This window comes from Anabrus simplex, chromosome 1 (assembly GCF_040414725.1).
Source record: "Anabrus simplex isolate iqAnaSimp1 chromosome 1, ASM4041472v1, whole genome shotgun sequence".
Lineage (NCBI taxonomy): Eukaryota > Metazoa > Arthropoda > Insecta > Orthoptera > Tettigoniidae > Anabrus > Anabrus simplex.
This window is the reverse complement of record NC_090265.1, coordinates 559239797-559259450: the sequence shown is the minus strand read 5'-3', so window position 1 is coordinate 559259450 and position 19654 is coordinate 559239797. Positions and strand designations below refer to the sequence as shown.

The following is a 19654-nucleotide window of genomic DNA, read 5'->3' as shown; positions in this document are numbered from 1 at the left end:
CGAACACAGATATATATTCCATTAAGAGAGCTCTAAGTTTTTCCTTCTCTTCTACAGTACCAGGGCATTCCGCGACCTTTAACCCAATTAAGGCCTCGTAATCAGTGTCAACCTCAGCTTCCAAGACGTCATGTAACTCTTCACGATGAATCCCTTCGTCATCTACACTGTTAATTTCGCCAGCGACTCCCTCTAGTGAATTTACAAAGTCTACACATTGGGCCTCCTCTTCGCCATATTCTAATGTTCTATCTTCTCCCAATTCCTCGTTTAGTGTAATGACTTCTGCTCCCTCTTCTTTCCTGAACTTTATCTGGTTCCTGCTCAAGTCAATGACTGCGTTGGTCTCACGGATAAAATCAGCCCCTAAAATTACATTGTAGTGCATTTTGGGCATGACTACGAATGCATGAGCGAAAGTTGAATTTCCAATTTGTACGTCCAAATAAGTTTGTACCTTACAAACAGCAATTTTGTCAGGAATGACCCCTCGAATTTTTACATTTGACACCGGAATAATTGGCAATTTATTTCGTTGTCTCAAATCGTCGAAAAGAGCTTGGGAGATGAGGCTGATACTGGCCCCAGTATCTACCAAACTTTTGACATGAAAATTACAGATGCGGACATTTATTAAAGGCAGTTTCTTTACTTGATTGCTCTCCTGTTTTAAGTGGTCTTCCACCAAGTCATCAGAGGTAATGATCCACGAATCTATCTGTGCGACCACCCACTCATCTGACGTCTCTTCTTCAGAATCTGGGATGAGAGACTCTGAAAAATCTCCTACTGGGAATTTGAAGTTTTTTTTTTTCTATCAAGAGTCGACATTGACTCTTGCTCGAAATTCGGCGCAAACGGGTTCAGACCGGAGTTTCGTTGGTCTTGCCTATGTGCCTTCTGGAATTCCAGACTTTCAGCCCCGAAACAATCGGTGTTGACGTCCTGGCGCTGTATAGCCCCCTGCCATTTTTTCCTTTCGTGGTCCTTCCTTAACCCGTCGGTGTACTGAACACGTTCACGGTACCGTTCATCCTCATCACGGCGGAAGTTCTGGGTTCGATTATTTCCCCAGTCCCTGCGGTTATTAAGTCCATTCCTGAAATTCCTCTGGTTTTCTCTGTCCCCATCGTATCGCCTCCAGTAAGGGTTCCTCCTTTGTGGATAATTCCAATTACCCCTACGCCTTTTCCAATCCTCATTTCGTGGATGCGAGGGTTCCCAGTTATTCCGAAACTCACGCCTCCGCTCAGTCGGCTGTGGTTTCCCCTGCTCAGGTACCTCTTGACTTCCCTCTGGGACCTGGCTAACAGTATTTACATGTTGCTCGTGCGATCGTCCCCCTCTGGGTGCTATTTGATTATGGGTATGATCCAATTGCCTAAGGATCATTTCTGCCTGCATGGGGGTCTCTACCTTTGATGCAATGAGCATCCTTTGTACTTCGGGAGGTAACTGCTTCTGGATGGCCTGTACCAACTCTTGCTCCGAGGGCGGCGCCTCAAGTTCTCTGAACTTTACCATTTGTGCAATAAAGTATTCACTGAACTTTGTAGGGCCTATTGCATTATACCGACGTGAGTATAGCTCTAATCTAAGACTCTGCTGAATTTCCGTACTCCAAAATTTATTGAGAAACGCCCTCTGGAATTCATCAAAGGTATCAAAGTGGTATCGGAAGCCTTTAAACCATAAAAGTGGTGCCCCCTCTAAATATCTTTCAGCTACCCTCAACTGACGTTCCTCAGGAATCTTGGCGTCCCGGATGTACTCCCTGAGATCCTTAAGAAATCCCTTCGGCGTGGTATGTGGACCTCCATTAAATTTCTTGGGCTGGTCCTCATGTAACTTGATCATGTTAATAACGTTTGTGACCCCTGAGCCTTGAGATCGACTGGTATCTACATTTGAGCTCTGACCGTTATTATTCACATGACTGATATTTGGCAATTGACCACTGAGGTCAGAATTAACAGCTGTCGAGGTTTGACTTAATACTTTGTCCACCTTGGACTGCATATCTACCACGCTGCTAATCCAACTGCTCACTTCGCTCTTAATGAACCCAACTTTCTTGTCTGTCTCTTCCTGGGCTGACGTGATTTCCCTTAAGTCCTGTTCTATACTAATTTGCCTGTCATTGAATTCCCTGGTATGTTCATTTTTCATTTCAACTAACTCCTCTTGAATTTCTTTAATTAAAGTTTCGGAGTCCTCATTAGCCGCTTGGAGTTTACTAATTGCTTCCTCATTAACTTGCAACAGTTTCTTCTCCATGGTTTCGGTTTTTGACAATACCTGACTCTCCAATTCCACACTAATTTTATCTACCTTGTTGTTCAGTGACTGAATGTCCGCAGATAATATTTGACGTTGTTCCTCTATTATGGTTAGCGTTTTCCCCTTTTCCTTATCACTGGAGATCCGCATCTCTACGACCTGTTGTGTAATGTCGTCCTTAAATTCAACCTGACTGTCAATCAGCTGTTTATGCGCCGCCTGGCTCTCCAGTAAATGCTTGTCAAGTTCCTTTCTCATCTCATCCTGACTATCACATAACCTACTGTACATGTCGTGGCTTTCGTCAAAACGCTTGTCCATATCGGTTTTTAAACTGTCATGGATTTTGGAAAATTGTTTATCAAAATCGTTCTTTAAATTGACCTGCACTTCCGCAAATTGTTTGTCAATTTCATCCCTAATTTCCACTCGGCTATCATCAAAACGCTGGTTGAGTTTACCTATCTCACCCCTAACTTCCTCTTTAAGTTCGGTGCACATAGTGTGTGTCTCCTGAACTACGTTCTTCAATCCAGCCTTCAACTCATCACTAGACTCTTTACACCTAGCCTGGGTATCCTCAATACTACTCTTTAACTCGTCACTAGTGTCTTTCAAACTAGACTGTAACTCCTCCATTTTACTATTTAAATTCTCATTCTGGACTTTCGTGTCCTCCATCTTACATTCAAAACTCTCTAACATTTGCCCTTTCGTATCCTCCATCTTACTACTCAAATTCTCATTCTGGACTTTCATGTCCTCTCTCAACTTACTATCTAAACTATCTATCTTACTATCCAACTTCTCATTTGTCTTAATATTTAACATCTCATTGTGAACTTTCATGTCCTCCATCATCTGCTTTAGCAGATCCACGGTCACCTGACCTTCCATCTCACAATACCACAAAGAATACAATAATGAGTACGCTGGCTGTTGATGCAACCAGAATACTCCAAACTACTAAGGAAAGAATTCACTATCTACTGCGTTTTCACATACAAACGCTATTATACTTTAATACCGAAACTGACAACATTCCAACAGTTGTCTTATAAAATTTTGTTTACATGGCTGGTATCACAAACTCGTTTAATAAAAAGAAAATCTGAAGTTAATAAGTTACTTTGGATAAATATCCCAAATAGTTTCGCTTCCGTAAATTAAGTAAATGAAGAACATGTTAACGCATAAACTTTGAATGTAATTCAGCGTTACCACTTCCAAAATTTATATTGGCAACATGACATAAGCTTCAATACAGCTTTAAGTATTGGTTTCCTAAAATGCATTGTGACTGTTATTATTATTATTATCTACCAAGTAGTTACGCTCCTCATTAAACGTGTTAATATCTAGCACTCTCATTGGGCATAATTCGTTTAACTGTGGCTCAGCCATAGTTCTCACCCGCTTGTATTATTTATAATGTGGCTTAGGCCTCAACATTATTTTATATTTTTCTAACATTTATTTTCAATGGATAATTTCATTATCGTTATCGTGGCATCGTATCGTTATCGTGACTTTGGGCTCCTCATCGTTATCGTGACATTAAGGCCCCAAAGTTGATGGCGCCACTTCTACTGAACCCTTGAACTTACCATTCCATCGTTGGTCGGCCACGGCTGCTATAGTAGAACAATTTAGAACTCTTAAATCTTGGGTCGTTGCGGGAATAAATTCGGTCACGATCTTAACCAAACGATGGGGTTCAGAAGAAAGCCTAACTACTTGAAATGAGGAGCAAAAATGTGCTTACTAACTTTTATTTAAACTGAAAGAGCACGATAACATCGTTAATTTAATATGCATTCTTGCCACAAAACATAAAAACATTTAATTATTGATTTTTGAAAAGTTCCTAACACAGTCACATTACATAACGTCACTTCGTTTCTTCCAATGTCGAAGAGTTGCTTCAGAGAAGCTAATATGTTAGTGGACAGCGAAACCGAAAAACTGAAAAAGGGAAGACCTGAAAACCGGGCACCTATCATTCCAAACGAGAACTGAGAGTTAATCCACACGATCCGTGGAAAATCTGACTTTCAACAAGTAGAACGCCTGATTTTCTCTTAATTAAGGTTATCCACCAGTCAAATACCCTTCACGGATACGGAACATCCGCCGAATGGACCCTTAATCGAACCAAACTGACTATCAGTTGCTTTGGATAGGTTGCGAAATATTGTAGGAAAGCATGGTGTTCACTACAAGTTAATGGCATCATTCACAATTGAAATAAAATTCCACCATATATTTGTCATTCATGACACCCTTAAGTGATAAGGTAGTCCCGATGCTAAACGTGCATCACCCCAAACAACTGTTCGGAAGGAACCAACACCAACATGATCCGGGAGGATCTTACGTTAAGTCGTTCTAAAGGAACAAAACTGCGAAATGCAGGAAACACTTACTAATCATGCATTTGGAAGAAATGCCAAACACTGAAGTTAATCAAAAAGTGAAAAGTCACTTGAAAATATTATTATTGAACCGATTTTCAGGTTAGAAATGGGTTTATTATGCTTAATAAATTTACCAGTCCACGCTAAAATTTACTACAAATTTAAGGAATTCTTTCCCTTGACAACAATGCTACCAGTACAGATCTCTCTATTTACTGTCTGTCCCAACACACTACTGGTAAAGTGATTACTTACTTATTCTAACTATGAATACGAATGAAAATACGACAAGATTAAAATATAAAATAAAATTACTGGCTGACGAATCGAAACCGCATTCGCAACTCAAGTCTCATTCTACAACACTAAGTGTCAATATGCACACTATCAATGAAAAACGGACGTCAAGACGAGGAAACAATAAAGTCCGTAAAAAAATAAATTAACACCTCGAAGTCATACAGCTTAACACGCACGAAGAAACACAGTAAAAATATAATCTAGATCGGGTCGGTGTCCCACACTTGGACAGCCCTCGTTTGTCAACAGCAGTCCCGTTATCTCAATGAGAGCTTCGCATAGACCCTCTGCAATAAATCATATCGCACTGTAATGGCTACCTTCAACCAGGCCACTTCACAAAAGAAACAAAAGAAAAAGAAATCTGAACTGAGACTTGAGTGTGTACAGCTACCATCCCAGACCTATCGTCGGGCTCACTTGAAATCTGTACACCCTAAACCTAATCAGTATATACATGATGCCTTCCAAGTCCTATCGTCGGGCGTGAACTAGGACGTCTCATCATCAATGACTCCAAGAATAAACACGTGACGTCCTAAATCTATCGTCGGGCGTCAAAGTGGGTCGTACTACGTCTCCCTTAACATATCAGGCGAAATGCAATTCTCAAACAACTCTGATATTTAACACTAGATTTCGTCAAACAAATACGCACGACGGAACCCACGTCTCTATTATCAAATGAATGCAAGTCGAAATACAGCAAGTGTCTACCTCTCGAAAAGTACAGTAAGTGTCTACATCATTATAATATGTGAACTCAAAAAATAAATAGACGTGACGAACGGTTCTCCACCTCGAACGCAATCTCAGCCTGTGCACTGACGTGTTAGGGAAGCAAATGAAAATTCCCAACACACGGGTACCCTTTTAGTGGACGCCTTCAAAATAATAATCATCACCATCGCATTCGAAATTCTCAGATCGCCTATCATCAACTCCAACCATCTTATCCATGACCTCTCCAATGAACAAATTAAATATAACCCAACCGTGTGTCCAAAGTGCTCTGTGATCCTGGAGATCGTTCATTATCTTATCATCCATGCGGGCTTTTCGTAACAAAAATCACTGGATGTTTACTACCCAGACTTAACATTTACCAGAGTCGTTTTCACTTGGAATCTTTCTATAAATTCACACCATAGTCGTCTCAAATTCGGATTGATTGCGGAAAACAATACAGCCTGTTTCACACAGCCTGTTTCTAAATACTTCCTCTACAAAAATACAACTTGTCTCAACACACTTTCTCCTCGCTTTATCCCAGCGGCATTACTTCCATCTCATCTCCACGTACGTATAAATCCATCGCTTTCAATCCCTTTTCCTTCACGACCCTTTTTCATACTTCGATCCCCTGGTGAGAACGACAACCATTATTAGACACATCTCTTACTTTACTATTATTAAGACTTTCGGACCTCAAGAATCCAAGAGCACACACCGACCTTTCGCAATTCAAGTATACACGATGTCTCAAAATTTCCTTCCCATTAACGACTGAGACTCTAACAAATTTTATTGACATTATCTAAATATGCTTACGATCCTTGTCGAAATAACTGGTTAAATGTAATTTAACAGAGAGGAATTTCCTTATCCCGTGGTAAACATTATTATTATTATTATTATTATTATTATTATTATTATTATTATTATTATTATTATTATTGACCAACATTTTTTGAATACAACTGACACCTGAATTTACGATATTCGCCACGACAAATTTACACTTATAACGTTCACAAATCCGCACTTTGAATGATATCTCAACTCAACACAAAATTTTAAGCGTCGCATTTTACCGTTCTTGACATGAAATTTACACACTGAAAATTTCACACGCTGACCAAAATTTACAACGCCTTTCGCCTGATAATTACGCATATCACCCGACAATCATCTGGAAATTTTGTTAGGACAGACAGGAACTAACTAACTAACTACATAATATAAAATAGACAGACCTGCACATTGGTGACATTCTCAGCATTCTGATTACATCATCTCCAGCAACCTCGCACTTAGCCACTCATTTTCACAGATAACATTTTCATTTTTAAAATTTCACTCATCCAAACACTACCCTTCACACACACGAGATTAAAATTACCATAAATAATGCACTTTCTTTGTAACTTGCACCACAAACTTCCCTCGTTCTGCAGTCGACTCTAACTGTCTGATGCGCCTCCCAGAGTGGTTTCTCTCCCCGTTGTTTCAATAAGAACAGGTGTTCGGCCGATAAGGGAGTAGAACTATTTTGAATCGCTTCCCCCAGACCTTCTTCACTTACAAGAGTACAGGAAATGATAAAAATAAAATCTGCTGTGTAATTTTCAACCAGCCTACACCTTCCCAGTTCGTCTGCAAACGTTCACAGTTTCTCCAATCACTTTTCTTCTTAACTAATATATGGACTTTAGCCACGAACATGTATTGAATTATTGTCGGTCAATCTGGCGCGAATTTCTAATGACGACGGGCACGAGCTCCCGCGGCTTCAAGTTCCAGATCGACACTGAAAAATCTACGGTGGGGGGTTTCTTTTATAATTTCCAGAAGGACGCTATCCCCTCTATGAGGCTTGGTTGTGAAATCTGCCAAATTTGCTTCTAATAGACCAATTTTGATAAGATTTGTCCCAGAACTCCGGACAGACTTGCACTTATGTTAGGTGTTAATTTTATAATTTTCCTACACCCACAACAGGAGAAATAAATTGTTTCTGCCCGTGCGTTTCGCGCGTTTTCTTCTGCCCACGACCTTGGCACGTGTAACTAGCTCGCCGTTCTCACGCTAACACACACTTAGGCTTAACTGCATCTAAAATTGTCCCTGGTGTCACTACCTTCACAGAGGGTGTATGAATAATTTTGCTTATTTTTTTCTTCCTTTACTATCTTGTCAAAATCCCTCGTTGTGCAGAATTCATTAATTTAGAAAATTGTCGGGCACTCGAGTTCCACCGAGGTGTCCCGGCAATCCACGAGCTCGCCTTGCGGGAACCTTCCCACGCAACATCGGGCTCTTGGGAGCGCAAAAATGGCTGCCCTCAACCATACAGTAGTTTCTGAATACCAAATAAATATTTGTGAAAAATAAAAATTTTTCTCACCGTAGAATTATGGGTTCAGTATATCCCCATTCAAATACAAGAAATCACGAGACAAGATATAAGAGGTAGTAAGATGGAAAGTCACCTACCTCATGTCGTCACGCCAGTATTCGTCATAGGGCTCACCTGTGACCCTGGCATTTTATTTAGCCATTTTTACATTCATGGCTTCACAGTTCATTATTAATTTTCTTCAGGTTTCCTGGAATAAAGCATAAAAAAAAGAAAATACCCTTCACTTGTTTGTTGAGTGCACATGATGGACTATAGTTATTTACGCACACGAATTACTTAATCACATTAGAATTTATTCAGTACTTTGACCGTCCTATCTGGTACAATTATTTCACTCAAGAAAACTATCTCCTCATGGAGTCAAGACTTAGCCGCAATGGCTAAAATCTGCAGTTGAACTCAGTCTACTTTCGTTGGTTTGATTTCGCAGAACAGCTCAACAATTTTTCGTCCGCTTTGTATCACAAATGCCGGAGAAGGAGACTTCGTCATGGCGTCCCTTCATATTTATAGCAGTTACCCCCTCTCCTCGGATCTCTCCCTTTGCCGCCAAGAAAATTTCTATAAATTTTCTGACTTACCTAAACTGCAATTTCAAGAGTTTTGAAAGTGACTACATGCTTGCTACATTTCTGGCGGTAGTGTTCATGGACATTTCAAATTTTTACGGGTTCGATTTGTGAGATGATTGACCTCCTTTGATAGGCACTATATTTTTTTGACTTGGCGTGGTCACGCCATGTACACGCGCTTTGAAATAGTTCATAAAAATGACTTGAGATTCTTCCGCCGTCGACACGTGTGGTTGACGTCACGTACCCCAGAGCGTGGGACCGAAGGTAATCACCCCCTCGTCACGTGTCAAATCCATGCTATCAAGAATCCAACTTTTAGTTTAATTGTTACATTATGCATAATGTTCTTAGGGCACAAAGGTCATGGGTTCAATATATATAGAAGTAAGCTGTTCGATCTAAGCCAAATTTCGTACATTTTGCACAAGTTGAGAATTTATTTTGCAAACCTCGCAGACATCTATAGTCTGAAACTTGGCAGGCGTATCGACGATGAAACGATCTACAATTTTGGTTCTTTGTCGTTTTGTCGTATCTCCATCGGCTCCACCTTAGATTGCGTTAGAATCTTAGGTTATTTGAGTAATGTTTCCACATGTTCTTTCGTTTCTCCCATACATACTTGGCAGCTAGAATAATAAAAGTTGGTTTACATATGGTACTGGACGTGGCAAGGGGCCTGCTGAATTTCGTACTTCTGTCTGTCTTATTAATGCGTGAATCCATAAAATAATGTGTGGAAAATAAACAAAATTAACCAATAATTGTAAATTAAGCTCAATATAATGTAGAAGGGGTCCAGATACGACAAAAATTCATAATACCAATGTTGTAGATCTCTTCATTCTAGGGACGAACATGCTGTTAATTTTTCGATGGGAATTACAGTTTACCCATAAAATGCCTCGAAACGATGGTCATGAAAATTGCCTCAACATTTCGATATATTTCGGAGGTAAAAACTTTAGAACTTTTTTGGAATTTTTACCTCGGTTACAGACTAAATGATGTAATTTTGCCTTATTTCAATTTCCTAGCGCACCTGGAAGTTTTCGTCCGCCATTTTGTTTGGGGGAAAGGTTAAAAATTAAAAATTCTAACTTTTCAGAATTTTTCCTTACCTTACACCTTAATAGCTATCAGTTCGACGACTTTCAAGTTTCTATCTCATCTGGAAGTGGTTAAACATTTATGTCAGTGAGTGAGTGAGTGAGTTAGCTTTCTGGATTTATATAATAGAGATGTAAAATATATACTAAACTGTAAAACAATATCTAATCATGACACTTTGAGCTACTTTTCTATTCAGTAGTAACCGTGGAAATGATCATAACTACCAGTGTTACCTATCTGTTAGGAAGGTGACAACGTAAATTTCACTAAGAAATAAGATCGTAGTAAATAAATTAAAATACTCACCATGTACGGGACGTCGGCTATCTGAACTTCGACCCCTGGGACTTCAGGTTGGTGGTGACCAGAAATGTGGGAAGACAGAGCCCCTGTTTCAACCAATAAATAGAACATGAAGCCTCCAATAATAATAATAATAATAATAATAATAATAATAATAATAATAATAATAATAATAATAATAATAATAATAATAATTGGATAGTCAGATTTAGTTGTACTGCAGTTAGTCATTGATCAGTCCTAATTTATACACATTTGTACTATCGTGGCAGTGTACCCCGCATGCCATACGGAATTAATTAATTAATAATCGTCGTATGGCCTTAGTTATTGTGTGCAGGCAATGTTACGTGACGCCCTGTAAGCTTTCAGCGTGTCAGTTTCGTGTTGCGATTTACTTTTGTGATACCAGAGATATTTACAGGCCGACGTCATATAACATTAAGTACCGAGTGAGCCTTCCTCCGCCCTTCAAATATCCGACTACCTCAACGGGGTTTTATATCGCGATTTTGGGGTCCGGAGGCCGAAACACTACCACTGACTGACTGAGGGATAAAAATTACAAATCAATATAAAAATTCATATCGATATGTGCCGCTAAAGCTCATTTTAAAACTCCTAATAGCGGAATAAGCACTACAGCAGTTGATTAAACTAGAATTTATGGAATAATGTCCGACTCGTTGGCTGAATAGTCAGCGTACTGGCCTTCGGTTCAGAGGGTCCCGGGTTCGATTCCCGGCCGGGTCGGGGATTTTAACCTTCATTGGTTAATTCCAATGGCCCGGGGGCTGTGTGTGTGTGCTGTCCCCAACATCCCTGCAACTCACACACAACACATAACACTATCCTCCACCACAATAACACGCAGTTACCTACACATGGCAGATGCCGCCCACCCTCATCGGAGGGTCTGCCTTACAAGGGCTTTACTCGGCTAGAAATAGCCACACGAATTTTTTTTTATGGAATAATCCTTTCAACGACACAACAATTCCAATTTTCTTACGTGTGTAGGCCTATAACAAAACAGGCCGTTCGTGATAATCTACCTAAGGCAATTTATAAAAGAAAACCAATGAATTACATAATCTTTACATTATTTGAAATTGTATTTACACGTACATAATACATGATTATGATGTGCAATTGTTGTGTAGTGTTACTTTACTTGACGATCGAACTTCGTGGGGAACGTGGTCCCTGGCTTGCCGCGAGCAGTGCCACACTGTCCTAGTGCTTGGGACTAGCTCTAGCGGCTAGTAAACCTGTCACACAAGACTTGTACGTCACACGGAATTGTATATATCTATAACAACTGAAGGGTTGTTAAATTAATTACATCAATGTTTTAATTGAACCCCGAATTTAAAGTTCTACGGTGTTGGTTATGTGATTATACTGTTGGTTCTTCAGAGTAACACATATCGATTATTATCAACATCTTGGCGTCATACTGTACTACTTCAATGATATCTTTTATATTTTTAATTGACTTTTAACCTAGGTTTTCCTTTTTAGTCTTGAAAATGCCTCAAGTATAGATGGTGAAACGTTTTCACAATGTTATTCAATGTACTATCTCAAAAATAAATTGGAATATTATTAAAATTCATTATTTGACAGACTGATTCATTTCGTGAATTATCTTCAGTTGGTATTATTGTATTCGAGTCATTTTATCTTCGTCCGGTTCCTTGGCTGAATAGTCAGGGTAATGTATTTCGGTGTGTTCACAAAAACTGTCGGCAAATGGATCTCGGTGTGCGTCTGAACAGCGATTTACAACTTGAGTTCTGTCGAATGTAAGGGTTCCACGAAAACATACAGACATTTTAAGAAAACTCATATCTCGATCGTTGTGTTTTCGAACTTCTCTGATGAAATGAAATGTCGTATGGCTTTTAGTGCCGGGATATCCCAGAACGGGTTCGGCTCGCCAGGTGCAGGTTTTCTAGTTGACTCCCGTAGGCGACCTGCGCGTCGTGATGAGGATGAAATGATGATGAAGACAACACATACACCCAGCCCCCGTGCCACTGGAATTAACCAATTAAGGTTAAAATCCCCGACCCGGCCTGGAATCGAGCACAGGACCCTCTGAACCGAAGGCCAGTACGCTGACCGTTCAGCCAACGAGCCGGGCTTCTCTGATGATTCCACGTAAAGATTTCCTATAAACATTGTAACTGGAATAAAAATATTTTGTTCCCAGACATACCAAATATCACATTGAATTAATGATGTCATCAGAATTATGCTTCTGAAGAACTGTTTACCTTTTTAAATTAAAGTATCTTAAAACACTTTACAGAGAGAGTATTAATATAAATCTCTTTATTTGAATTGTTTTCGTATAAGCCTACGTTGAAGGATATATTCACTATAGCGTATTTCTGTGCTTGTTGTTAGTGTGACGTGCTGTATGCAGATGAACAGAAGTGTACCCTTCAGCCAAAGAAATGAATCGTATACAGGTAAAAATCATCGGCCCGACTGGAAAATGAACGCGGAGTCCTCACAAAGGAAGGTCTGTACGCAGAATAAAAATCAAAGGAGCTTGATGCGAAGAGATTTGAACAAAATATCCTAAAATGTTATCTACTTAGTCCTCGATCGTGTCTGTCTCTCTCTGTGTATGTATGTATGTATGTATGTATGTATGTCTTTGAGGGCTAATCTCAAGAACTACTGAATGGATTTTGATCAGTCACTACTGATCTGCATTTAGGGCAGTCGCCCAGGTGGCAGATTCCCTATCTGTTGCTTTCCTAGCCTTTTCCGAAATGATTTCAAAGAAATTGGAAATTTATTGAACATCTCCCTTGGTAAGTTATTCCAATCCCTAACTTCCCTTCCTATAAATGAATCTTTGCCCCAGTTTGTCCTCTTGAATTCCAACTTTATCTTCATATTGTGATCTTTCCTACTTTTATAGACGCCATTCAAACCTATTCGTCTACTAATGTCATTCCACGCCATCTCTCCGCTGACAGCTCGGAACATACCACTTAGTCGAGCAGCTCTTCTTCTTTCTCTCAATTCTTCCCAACCCAAACATTGCAACATTTTTGTAACGCCACTCTTTTGTCGGAAATCACCCAGAACAAATCGAGCTGCTTTTCTTTGGATTTTTTCCAGTTCTTGAATCAGGTAATCCTGGTGAGGGTCCCATACACTGGAACCATACTCTAGTTGGGGTCTTACCAGAGACTTATATGCACTCTCCTTTACATCCTTACTACAACCCCTAAAACACCGTCATAACCATGTGTAGAGATCGGTACCCTTTATTTACAATCCCATTTATGTGATTACCCCAGTGAAGATCTTTCCTTATATTAACACCTAGATACTTACAATGATCCCCAAAAGGAACTTTCACCCCATCAACACAGTAATTAAAACTGAGAGGACTTTTCCTATTTGTAAAACTCACAACCTGACTTTTAGCCCCGTTTATCAACATACCATTGCATGCTGTCCATCTCACAATATTTTCGAGGTCACGTTGCAGTTGCTCACAATCTTGTAACATATTTATCACTCTATAGAAAATAACATCATCCGCAAAAAGCCTTACCTCCGATTCCACTCCTTTACTCATATCATTTATATATATATAAGAAAACATAAAGGTCCGATAACACTGCCCTGAGGAACTCCCCTCTCAACTATTACAGGGTCAGACAAAGCTTCACCTACTCTAACTCTCTGAGATCTATTTTCTAGAAATATAGCAACCCATTCAGTCACTCTTTTGTCTAGTCCAATTGCACTCATTTTTGCCAGTAGTCTCCCATGATCCACCCTATCAAATGCTTTAGACATGTCAATCGCGATACAGTCCATTTGACCTCCAGAATCCAAGATATCTGCTATATCTTGCTGGAATCCTACAAGTTGAGCTTCAGTGGAATAACCTTTCCTAAAACCGAATTGCCTTCTATCGAACCAGTTATTAATTTCACAAAAATGTCTAATATAATCAAAAAGAATGCCTTCCCAAAGCTTACATACAATGCATGTCAAACTTACTGGCCTGTAATTTTCAGCTTTATGTCTATCACCCTTTCCTTTATACACAGGGGCTACTATAGCAACTCTCCATTCATCTGGTATAGCTCCTCCGACCAAACAATAATCAAATAAGTACTTCAGATATGGTACTACATTCCAACCCATTGTCTTTAGTATATCCCCAGAAATCTGATCAATTCCAGCCGCTTTTCTAGTTTTCAACTTTTGTATCTTATTGTAAATGTCATTGTTATCATACGTAAATGTTATTACTTCTTTGGCCTTAGTCTCTTCCTCTATCTCGACATTATCCTTGTAACCAACAATCTTTGCATACTGCTGACTGAATACTTCTGCCTTTTGAAGATCCTCACATACACACTCCCCTTGTTCATTAATTATTCCTGGAATGTCCTTCTTGGAACCTGTTTGATGTGGTTTTCACCATTCTACTAAGCATTTATCGAGAGAGGTTTATGTATAGAAATTCGTCTATAGACCTCGTGCGAATGGCGATATTTTACCTGCTGGCGCTCCTAGCGGCAACTCGCTCAGAACATTCATGTGACGAGTGTGTGTAGTGGCTTGTGCGGGAGAATCAACTGTGACAGTGAAAGAAGCTATTTAAAGCTGAAATGTCCTCGTCCATAGAGATTTGTGTGGGCTTTCAGAATATTCGTTGGGATAAGTCATATTTCAGTAATCACATATTCCCGGTAAAAGAACGGTTGGGAGAAGAAATATCCAGCTTCTGTTTGAGAGAAACGAGCATTAATCAACCGCCTTATGCAGTTAAACTTAAGGCAATAGTTACCTTTCTTTTCGCACTTCAAATTATATGTATATATAGACTATTAATTTCAAACATAACTTTATTATACAGTACATATTTTCTGTGTCCATTGCCGTTGTAAATTATTTTTTCATTAATTAATGTGAGTTTGTTTTAATATTTAACAGATCGATTGCAACAGGATTGTTCAGTCAGGCCGAATGTGAATGCAAAGCAGGCCTTTCCAAATGCTGTAAGCACATTGCTGCGCTCTGCATTTATATTAATACAGAAAGAGATTCTTCGAAGACTTCCTTCATTCAACATTGGGAAAAGCCTAAGAATGTTGCCGCGGAATATTCTAAAGGTGAACATTTAGGAGAAACGTTCAAGGACAGATTAAGTAAGCGGCCAGTTTGTTGCGTATTGTAAAGTGAAGGATTTGAAACATTCAGCAAAACTGAACTGTTTGAGAAAATTAAAATTATAGGCTGTGATTTTACAAGAATTTTGAAGGCCGAGTGTGAAGGTGCATCCTTAATTACCTCCAATTCCATTGTTGAAGCTATCGTGGATGATGCTGTAGAACAGAGCGAAAGAAGACTTTTACTTCATTGTCTTCAGCAATTAGACCTATTAAACTGTTTAGATGCTATGGAATAAATTACTTGCCAAGTGGCAAGATATCAACAGTGCGAAACAATTATTATGAGTGCACGTTGCCAAGTGACGTCCTGAATTTTTATTATGACAACGTAAAAGTCACAAAATCGTATGCTACTGCGATTGAGACTAGGGATCATTCTAAACATCCTGCGTATTTCCATCAAAGAAAATTACACATATCTGCCAGACAGAGTGTACACAAGATCATGAAATGGCGTATGACTTTTAGTGCCAGGAGTGTCCGAGGACAAGTTCGGCTCGCCGGGTGCAGGTCTTTTGATTTGACGCCCGTAGGTGACCTGCAAGTCGTGATGAGGATGAAATGATGATAAACACAACACATACACCCAGCCCCCGTGCCAGCGAAATTAACCAATGATGGTTAAAGTTCCCGACCCTGCCGCGAATCGAACCCGGGACCCCTGTGACCAGAGGCCAGCACGCTAAGCATTTAGCAGGACACAAGCTCATGAAACTGCAGAGTAGAGATTTTAATAAACTGGCAACTCAGCTCCTTATTTCTAAAGACATAAACAGTCTTGCAGTGATATACGGCAGAGATAATGAGCAGAGGGTACTTCATGAGTTCTGTTTATCGTCCCAATGTTGCGTGTCACACCTGGGTTTTGTTAATAAAATAAGAGAAACCCTAGTAGCCCGGATGAGATACCGGTAGTGCTAGGTCAGGACTGACTCTCTCTTACTCGTGTCGGGAAAACCCGTGATTGATGAGAACATGTGTAATGTTCCATATATGCATATTGACATTGATGGTGATATCAAGCTAAAGGAAACTCACGTATATTGCACCCAGGTACAGGCATATTTGTATATTTTGAACCTCAACTCCTGTGACTTGTTTGTACACTGACTGACAGAGCAAATGCAACACCAAGGAGGAGTGGTTCGAAAGGGATGAAAGTTGGGGAAAAAACAGAGATGGCACGGACGAATAATTGATGTTTATTTCAAATCGATATGCAGGTTACACAATGCGCACGGCATCGACTCAGTAGGATGTAGGACCACCGCGAGCGGCGATGCACGCAGAAACACGTCGAGGTACAGAGTCAATAAGAGTGCGGATGGTGTCCTGAGGGATGGTTCTCCATTCTCTGTCAACCATTTGCCACAGTTGGTCGTCCGTACGAGGCTGGGGCAGAGTTTGCAAACGGCGTCCAATGAGATCCCACACGTGTTCGATTGGTGAGAGATCCGGAGAGTACGCTGGCCACGGAAGCATCTGTACACCTCGTAGAGCCTGTTGAGAGATGCGAGCAGTGTGTGGGCGGGCATTATCCTGCTGAAACAGAGCATTGGGCAGCCCCTGAAGGTACGGGAGTGCCACCGGCCGCAGCACATGCTGCACGTAGCGGTGGGCATTTAACGTGCCTTGAATACGCACTAGAGGTGACGTGGAATCATACGCAATAGCGCCCCAAACCATGATGCCGCGTTGTCTAGCGGTAGGGCGCTCCACAGTTACTGCCGAATTTGACCTTTCTCCACTTTCTCCACGCCGACGCCACACTCGTCTGCGGTGACTATCACTGACAGAACAGAAGCGTGACTCATCGGAGAACACGACGTTCCGCCATTCCCTCATCCAAGTCGCTCTAGCCCGGCACCATGTCAGGCGTGCACGTCTATGCTGTGGAGTCAATGGTAGTCTTCTGAGCGGACGCCGGGAGTGCAGGCCTCCTTCAACCAATCGACGGGAAATTGTTCTGGTCGATATTGGAACAGCCAGGGTGTCTTGCACATGCTGAAGAATGGCGGTTGACGTGGCGTGCGGGGCTGCCACCGCTTGGCGGCGGATGCGCCGATCCTCGCGTGCTGACGTCACTCGGGCTGCGCCTGGACCCCTCGCACGTGCTACATGTCCCTGCGCCAACCATCTTCGCCACAGGCGCTGCACCGTGGACACATCCCTATGGGTATTGGCTGCGATTTGACGAAGCGACCAACCTGCCCTTCTCAGCCCGATCACCATACCCCTCGTAAAGTCGTCTGTCTGCTGGAAATGCCTCCGTTGACGTCGGCCTGGCATTCTTAGCTATACACGTGTCCTGTGGCACACGACAACACGTTCTACAATGACTGTCGGCTGAGAAATCACGGTACGAAGTGGGCCATTCGCCAACGCCGTGTCCCATTTATCGTTCACTACGTGCGCAGCACAGCGGCGCATTTCACATCATGAGCATACCTCAGTGACGTCAGTCTACCCTGCAATTGGCATAAAGTTCTGACCACTCCTTCTTGGTGTTGCATTTGCTCTGTCAGTCAGTGTATATTCTCCAAAGAAAAGTATGAAAGTGTGTGTCTCCAGAAATTAAGAATTCCTTTCAAATATTATTCTCACGGTAGAGAGGTTTTATTTCGAACATTACCTTCCGCTAATTTTCAAGCGTTATACATAGTGTTACATGGCTACCATACTCATGCATAGATTTTACCACTATTCAGACATTTCAAACATGATATAATTTCTACTCGAGTTAGAAGTAAATTTAAAAAAAATTGAAATCAGTAAACTAAATTGATGCAATAATGTACAATTCAATAATTATATAATCATGTTTAAGTTTAAGCCTTAACTAATAGATACTAGTCGTCTGCTTTAATGATCAGAGGACTGAAGTTCACTAAGACACCTATGACTGAGATGAACAATCTTGTCTAAATGAGGTACCGAATGTGTTGCTTATTGTTTGGGAATACTAAGAACTTTCTTTTTCCCAGGTGGACAATTTCTATAGGAGTAGTTACATCCAACCACAGAACAATTTGTTCTACTCTTTGTAGAACTTTCTTCCATATCGAACTTGATTTCGTATCTCAACAAACACAGCCTGATAATCGCGTTGCTTCACTTCACTGACGAGAGCAAGTCACACGAACTATTCGAGCAACTTGTCGCCAGAGCGCAGCAACATCCATGCGCACGAGGTCTACGAAAGGAAGACGAACATTAACGATTTCAGTAAAGCAAGTCAAAGATAAAACGGCCGTTCATTCGCTTCTTTTTAGCTCACGCTGGCTAACTTGTTAGAGATACGTCCATATTATGCGGGTAAGAATTGTTCAGCATAAAGAGTTCTACAAAGAAAGTCCCCGGCAGCACATACCTATATTTAACACCGATCTCAGTGGAGAATGTTAGTCTTGTGGACAGCTGCATATATCCTTTTCACGTGTTACTTCAGAATAAATTTTTTGTGTTCAATACTGGAGAAAAACAACTGATGTTACATACAAAGAAGTATTATAAATTCTCAATAAAGGTTACCTATCGCCTTAAAATCATAACTCGTGCCGTGCGAAGTCGGGACTTGTAGTTAGTTGAAAAATATACAACTTGCAATTTGTCTCACCTACTGCTCAAAACTATTTTATATTTCCACCTTGTATTTTGCCCTAGGTTAAATCATGTATCACGCAGCCAGGTTTAGTTACGTATTTCTGGAGTTTCCTGTAAAAGTAATTATTGAGGAACTTTCTTTAGCTTATTCTGAACAGCAGTAAGTGACTTCGAGTAATTTTCAAATGGATATCTGTAACTCAATCAACATTACCGCATATTTCTAAAAGTCATAATTGTACTTCAGATTGTGACCCATTTACTCACCTATGAAGGAGTAGGCGAGAAGAATAGCCCATGTGTTCATACTTGTTGCCATGGCTGAAAGACGTTTCTGACCAACCCTGGCGAGAGGGTTCAGCTTTATAGCTCACACAGACCAGGAAAAAAGTGCAAGAATGATAAGTGGGAAAAAATGTCATTGTTTAAGTCCTGGTAATATATTTCAAAACAGGACATTATCGCTGCAATTATTCTGACTATTCTGTTTGATAAGTCTAGGCCGCATGTGGTCAAGTTAGTGATTACACAGTATCACTCAAATGCTGATAGGGCATTTAGGGAATTCCTAGTTATTTAAAGCTGGGTATTTCTTTCATATAACCTTGTGTTTCTCGATTAAGGGCCGGTATTATAATAAAGGTTTAAACTATTGGTTCAGTTTAAACTTCGGTTTATCTGTTAGTCGCGTATTATAAA

General features: G+C 40.5%; 1 protein-coding gene across 1 annotated transcript in view; it reads right to left on the bottom strand.

Moving 5' to 3' along the window:
* LOC136857138 (trypsin-1) overlaps positions 1–19359 on the bottom strand; it is a 58723-nt gene extending 39364 nt beyond the window's left edge. The window contains exons 1-2 of the mRNA XM_067135549.2: positions 19223–19359; positions 10134–10216 (exon numbers count right to left, since the gene is read on the bottom strand). Of these exons, the coding sequence (XP_066991650.2) occupies positions 10134–10216; positions 19223–19274 (135 nt within the window). The 5' untranslated portion in view covers positions 19275–19359. The remainder of the gene's footprint in view (positions 1–10133; positions 10217–19222) is intronic.
* Between the last annotated feature and the right edge of the window lie 295 nt (positions 19360–19654).